The sequence below is a fragment of the Culex quinquefasciatus genome, chromosome 3 (genome assembly GCF_015732765.1).
Source record: "Culex quinquefasciatus strain JHB chromosome 3, VPISU_Cqui_1.0_pri_paternal, whole genome shotgun sequence".
NCBI classification, from domain to species: Eukaryota; Metazoa; Arthropoda; class Insecta; order Diptera; family Culicidae; genus Culex; species Culex quinquefasciatus.
The window spans coordinates 36,041,243-36,048,713 of NC_051863.1; the positions used below are offsets into that span (position 1 = coordinate 36,041,243).

Here is a 7,471-nt window from a genome sequence, read left to right on the forward strand (position 1 = left end):
TTATCCGAAGTGAATGTTTTCCGAGGACTTCGGATAATCGAGTCTGGACTGATTTTTTCTATTTTCTATCAATTTACACATTGTCACCAATCTTAAGACAATGCTTTTTATCAATCTTTTCTAAATCATGTTTGCTGTATTTTTTTTCCTCAGAAAAAACAAAAAAAAATCTATAAGAAGATAACTACGCAGGACAAAAATGTAAATCTGCAAGATGTAAAATGGTGTAATGTTACTTCTTTTATGACGTACTATTACCTCAATCAAAACGGTTTTATTGAACCTTTTCACATAATTTCTGGCTCAAAATATGTACCCATTCTGAGAATTCATATTGACATCTAAATGGTATAAAAAGTTCAAATTAAATATGAATCCGTTTTTTTTTTTCAAGAAATTAAATTGTGTTTAATTAATTACTTCTTAAACCACTTTTCGTCTCTTCTCGCAGCAGTGATGTGAAAATCTATTTCAACTTAATAGACGGGTGTAAAATTGTAGACAGTAGAATATTACTCATTGCATGGGTCAAAAAAGCTTAAACACAGGCCCGATGTACCATGTTTAGCATCTTTTTTAAATGTTTATATACATATTAGGTTTTGTAAATATTTAAATTCAACGATTTTTTTGTCAGACTCTACTGAATCCCAGTCCACACTGAATCAACATATGACATATGACTATCACCAACAAAAACGACCTTATTTGTTTAGTGTGCTTCTTCCTAAACAAATTTGAACCCAATTTACACATCCCGGTGTTATTTGTGTTCGAAAATTTTCACTTTTCCTTTTCGCCGACGCCACCACACCGATTCGCTCACTTCACTCGCTCACACTCGCTTTTCATTTTCCGAAAAAGGGGGGGGAGGGTGAGTTTATCCTCATTTTCACTCTGCTCACTGACGAGAAAACACATTTTCCTCACCAGCCAGCCCTAAAGCCAGACCCAAGCCAAGGGTGTGTGTAAAATTCGAAACCACATTGCAGGATTGCATCACCAGAGGCACACTTTTGGGACGATTTTACGCCCAAATTTGGGCCACTTTTGCGGGAAATCACTTTGCCCCACCTTGCACTAACTCCCAATCTATCGTTTAGTAGCGGAAAATCTGCTATTTCTGTACTTACCATTGGTGCCGAATTGATTTGCTTGATAAGCATGCTGAAACATGTCTTGTGATCGGTCACTTTCGATGTCCGTACTCTCATGTCACTTCAAACACTGAACGCCGACGCTAGGGCCGCGATGGAATATATAGAGGAACCGAAGACACCAGCACGATGAGAGAGCAACGCGTGCCCCGACACGCTCCTGGGAGCAGGAGTTTTTTTCGCCGACGACGACTCGCTCCTGAGACTCCAGCGAACGTGTGGCGACGGGGGTTCCAAAGTCCTGACTGGTGCCTCGACACGGGAAGGAAAAGTCAAACCGATGTCGAGCAGAGAGTTTTCGGTGCTGATGAGTAGGGCTGAAATTTAAAAAATCGATATTAATAAGATCAATAAGTTTGCAGTGTAGGAAAAGTAACGAAATTAGGATACAGTGCGCCTCCATTGCTTTGAAATAACTTAGTTTACATCAGTTTACTTTTTTTTTATAAATCACTGAAGTTTTATCATCATCATCGAGAAATAAAACTTCAATATATATATTTTTTTAATTAACAGGTAAAATAAATAAAACAGTTGCTACCCCTCTAACCTTACCGCGCGTCTAGGCAGGGTACATATGGTTTATAACTTGTGGTTTGTGGTTTGTTTTATAACTTGATTTTTTTTTATTTGAATCCTGAGGTCGCTGGTACGAATCCCAAGGCGGACACTGACAATTCTTAGTGTCGAATGTTCGGTAACTTCTCCCCAAAAGCAAGTCCTCAAGAATTAGCAATTTTCTTGAAAATATGAGTTATGTATTTGTATTTTTCAAAGGCTATTACAATATTCAAAACTCTGTATCTTGAGTACGGATATTCTGATAGATTTGGTGTCTTCGGCAAAGATATGTATTGTATAGAACCGTTCAGCAAAAAATAGTTACACTCTTAAAAATCTGCCCATTTTCTGACATTATGATAAAGGCGGTAAAAAAAATTGAAAGTGTTGTCATATTTTCAAAAACAGAAATCGAAGGAAATCATTTTTTTTTTTTGCTTTAGTCCGTTGCAAATATTTTTCAACCAGCCATTCCAGATATAAAAATAAACCTGTATTTTACAGATTTTTCGATACCAATAATCACCAAAATATGTATATACAGATTATTTAAAATGATTTTATTTAAAAAAATCAAAAATTTAATAATTGAATTATGCTTTAATATCATTAAATACCTTAAATACGCTGTTAGATTTTTTTAATGGCCATAGAGGTTTCCACTTTGATATCATACAGATAAATAACAGATTTATTCTGAAGAAAATACAGATCTCCCATAAAATAATCTGTCATCGTTTTTATTTAACGTTTATATCCTGCGTTAAAAATCATATTTAGCATGTCTGGGATTGATCAAAAATAATTTGAATTTTTGTGAAATTTTTTTTTCGCCGAAAAGAAAAACCTTATTGCTTAGATATTTTGAAAACTAATGATTGCAAAACAACTGGTGTAAGAACACTTTAAAACACTGTTGGCATTCAAGTATCAATGCAATGGCTTGTAATTAAAATTTCATTATTTCCCGAGGTAGGGGGCGACGTTTTCTCTATATCACCAAAAAGCGTTGAATTTTTAAGTGAAGTTAACTTAATAATTATGCTTCCAATTTTTAATAAAACAGCAATTCCCCACGAAAACAGCATGATTCAAAAAAAAGTACTCCGATCGGGCTCAAAATTTTTCTGGGGGTTCTTTGGCCGAAATAATTAGACCCGTATTTTCTGTTTGGCCATTAGAGTGACCTACGCCGTGTTAGGGTGGTCCGAAAAATGGGAATTTTCGCCGATTTTCGCAAAAACCACTTTATTCAAAAAATCATATCTCCGCGCCATTTCATCCGATTTTAGCTGTCTTGGTCTTGGTCTTGGTCAGAAATGGTAAATAATTTTCTTTTTTATTTTTGTTTGAGGCCGTTGCAAATATTTTTTGAAGTTTATGTCCCTCGACTCTGATGAAAGTCCAGGGGGGGAGGGTTAAAAAAATAAAAAAAAAATGTTCAGAAATTTAAGTAACAGGCTACAGAGTAAACATTTGAATGAAAAAAGGGTTTTAAAATGCATTATACTCCTGTCCAGTTGTTTTGCAATCATTAATTTCCAAAGTATTGACGTAAATTTTTATTTTTACGAGAAACAAAGTTTTTGCGGTGCTGTACATTGTAATTTCAAAAAAGTTTAAAATATTTTTAAACGAGCTCAGACATGCTAAATTTCATCAATGAAATCAATGAAGAAAAAAGCATTTTAGATTGTTCCAATTTATTTTGCACCCGGATTTTTCGGACCAATTTTGAAGGGGGGGGGGCATAAACTTTGAAAAATATTTGCAGACCATCGTATTTGCCAGAATAGCAATTTTTAACTCTTTTTCTAAACAACTCTCCAAAATTTGGGGAAGATTAGTTTTGCATTGGATTTTTTTTATTTATAAAAATCACGTAAAACCCTACAATAAAAAGTCTTTTGATTATCAATCCAACGATTGACCCGCACATCATTTTCTTCCAAAAACGTTGCTTAATCCACCTTTAGGTGGGTGGTGCCTTCCTTACATTCAAAAAATTAATACACTACAGAGTCTCAAAAAAGAGTATAAATAAGACTTATTTTTATCAAAATATCTGAGATCCGGCCTAAAAAAGTGTGTAAATAACACTTAAGTGGTTATAACTTTTGATAGGGTTGTCAGATCTTCAACGTTTTAGGCTCATTGGAAAGGTCTTTTGATAACCTATACAAAGACAAGTCGCATGGTGGATCCGGAGAACGTTTTCATCAACATATTTTACATCCAGCTTCCAAAAAGTGCATAAATAACACTTAAGTGCTTACAACTTTTGATAGGATTGTCAGATCTTCAATGTTTTGGGATCGTTCGAAAGGTCTTTTAAATACTTTTTCAAAAATGTATAGCATGACGGGATTTCTTACAAAAACCACCCTTTTTACAATCTTCCGGACATTATTCGAAATCGTTTTTAGCATAACTTTTGAAGTACTTTACTAAACTTCATAATATTAACTAGGGTCTTGTGGGACCTCAAGACAGATCGAATGAGATCAAAACGGTCGAAATCGGTTGTGCCAATCCGGAGATAATCGTGTGCATATTTTTCGGTGCACGGACTCACATCCAGACACACGCACGATTCTGAGTCGATAGATATACGTGAAGGTGGGTCTACGAGGTCTAATAAAGATGTTCATTTTTTGAGTGATTTTTTAGCCTTTCCTCATTGAGGTGAGGAATGCAAAAAAATGAGATCCAAATTTTGAAAACTACTAAAATATCACTTAAGTGTCCATAACTTTTGATAGGGTTATCAGATCTTCAATGTTTCAGGCTCATTTAAAAGTTCTTTCAATTATCCGACTAAAGACGCAACAATTTTCATCGAAATATCTGAGATCCGGCCTTTAAAAAGTGTACTCAAGTGCTCATAACTCTTGATAGGGTTGTCAGATCATCAATCTTTTAGACGCGTTGGAAAGGTATTTTGAATACCCATCCAACAATGGGTTAGTGACAGATCCGGACAACGTTATATCAAAATATCTGAGATTCGGATTCCAAAAGGTACTGATATATCATTTAAGTGCTCATAACTTCTGATAAGGTTTGAAGATTTTCAGTCTTTTGCGCTCATCGAAAAGTTCTTGCAAGTATCTTTATAAAACCATATAACAAGACAAGTTTTCTTACAAAAACCTTTTTACAAAATATTTTTTTTTGCATATGTTTTGAAGTACTTAGCAAAACTTCGTAATTTTCAATAGGGACTTATGGACCCCAAGTCGAATCGAATGCGACCAAAACAGTTAAAACCCCAGTTGAAAGCCAGTGGTGAGATAATCGAGTGCATATTTTTCTGTGCACAGACCAATCAATCGATTCTATTTATTTCCAATTTTCTTCAAAAGGAGTGCTAGATCGTCTTTCTTCGACTTGTGATTCCCAAGATATAAAAGTTGGAAAATGAAGGTTTTTTCTCTAAACTCACCAAAAAAGCGAAACATTAGGGTGATGCAAAAAAGTAGGGAAAGTAATTCTTACATGATTTTTTCTATAAAACTAACTCGATCAGTAAAATTCGATTACGAGTAATGAATCGTTTGAGCTGAAATGAATCGAACATAGGGGAGAGTGGGGAGACTTGATCCCCTTTTTTTGTATCGCACATAACTCTGTCAATTTCTCACAAAACTATGATCTTTTTGCATGAATTGAAAGCTTAAACATTCAACTATGTTTGGCTGATAAGGGTATTTCATCAGATAAACTCTTCGAATAATGCCAAGCTATTTAAAAAAATATTTTAAACCGGCATTTTCAAAATGTTGGGGGTAATTTGATCCCCCTTTCAACATTTTGAAGAAATCTTAAGCAAAATGTTTCTTATTCATCCAAACTTTTTATTTTCTATAAGAAACAGCAATTTCACATTAAACCTGTACGTTTGTGTTCAAAATATAACAAGTTTAGCATGTAAAATATTTAAAAACTTAAAATTTTCTTTTTTAGACCAAAAATGAGCATGTTTACGAAAGCTGGTAATTTTTGTTTACAAAACTATTGAAAAATGGTTCAAACTGCAGTTAGTTATGTACAACTATACTAAAGGAAACTATGTACGTAAACCCAGCCAAATTATTTAATCTTGAGGCTGATTCCAGTGACTGTAAAAATGCAGGGATCAAGTCTCCCTTAACGCACTTTTTTAAACAATTGATTGTAAAAATAGTATGACGATAAATTTAACGTCAAATGCGTAAGGGTTTTGGAGTTGATATGTTTATCAAATAATTCATGCATAAAACATATTTTTTTGAATAATTTTTGAGTGTTTTCTATACTTATCAAAACAAAGAAAAAAGATCTCTTGGAAGTTTTTTGCAGCACTTCTTAGAAAAATGTGTGTAACTCAATCCAAACATTTTTTTAATTTTTTTCTTAGTTTTCTACAATGAGTTTTAGTCAATTTCGCACAACTTTCTAGAACAAAGCTAATTGTTTTACCCACATGCTGACGAGATACAGGCTTGGGATCAAGTCTCCCCGGGGATCAAGTCTCCCCACTCTCCCCTATTCTAAGAGGACTCGAAACGCTAATCAAACCACTTTCATCTCATTGCTTCCGGGTGATTGAATAAAAATGTTTATGAATCATTCTGCTGAGTTCTCAACTTTCAGTTCTCCACGGTTTTTTTTTTTTGTTTGGGTTAAGGAATTCGATCTGGGAGCGTTCTTTTATTACGTAACGCAGTAGGGGGGGAGGGGGGGTCGGAGGCCGTGTTACGCTCCATACAAAATTTTTAAAATGTGTATGGAAATTTTGTTACGAGGGGGGGGGAGGGGGTCTAAAAGTCCGATTTTTCGCGTTACGTAATAAAAGAACGCTCCCTCTGTACACGGATAGAAATCCTGCTAGCAAATCCGGTAACTCTGTGTTGTTGAATTCGACATCATGGAAATGTTTCCAAAATCGTTAACATTTTTTTCGATTTTTAACAACGATGTTATCGATGCAGCATTTGTTGACGATTTTGAAAACATTTCCATGTTGTCGAATTCAACAGCACAGAGTTACCAGATTAGCTTACAGAATTTCTATCCGTGTAGGAACCCTTCGCAACAACCAGCCAAAGATTCAACATGATAAAAAAATTAACAAGTTCAAGACGATCAGTTCCTTCCGACAAGATTGTGTGGAACGCATACAGAGTTGCTACTTAATCAAACAAACCGATGTCAAAAGCTCTATTTGCCAAAGTCATCATCGAACGCGGTCGTGGTGGTAGGGATTTCGGAAGACAATAAATGGCATCGGTTCGAATTGTAACCAAATAGAAAAACAGTTGAGTTTCGAATTTATTGGTTCTTTGAATTGATTTTTCTTTTATGTGTGTACGATCAATTTAGAGTGAATTTTCGGCAAATGGAATCGTTCGATCGGGTTCACTGGTGATTGGTTCTATAACTCATAATAAAAATTAACTGATATCCACTGATAATCATTTAACAAAATACTTTAAAATGAGCAGTGTATTTTGCTGTATTGCCTTTAGTTTTTGTTACGGTTTAATTTCATAAGAACGTGCGCTAACAAAATAATTTGATTTGATGTTTTAACATAACTGAAAAACTAATTAAATATGTGTTAGGGATAACTTTTTCCACTAATGTAATAGGATGCAAAATAAAGGTGTACAAATCTATAAAACAAATCTCATTTGTGTTGTGTGCTTTTTACAAAAAGTCGAAAACTGAATTTTCTCATTCGTCGTACGTTTTGTGTGAGCGTTTTTTAC

The 7,471-nt window shown here is 34.5% G+C and overlaps 1 protein-coding gene across 1 annotated transcript in view; it reads right to left on the reverse strand.

The window, feature by feature from the left end:
- LOC6041797 (b(0,+)-type amino acid transporter 1) overlaps nucleotides 1–1,268 on the reverse strand; it is a 71,614-nt gene extending 70,346 nt beyond the window's left edge. The window contains exon 1 of the mRNA XM_038260837.1: nucleotides 1,134–1,268. Within this exon, the coding sequence (XP_038116765.1) occupies nucleotides 1,134–1,176 (43 nt within the window). The 5' untranslated portion in view covers nucleotides 1,177–1,268. The remainder of the gene's footprint in view (nucleotides 1–1,133) is intronic.
- Between the last annotated feature and the right edge of the window lie 6,203 nt (nucleotides 1,269–7,471).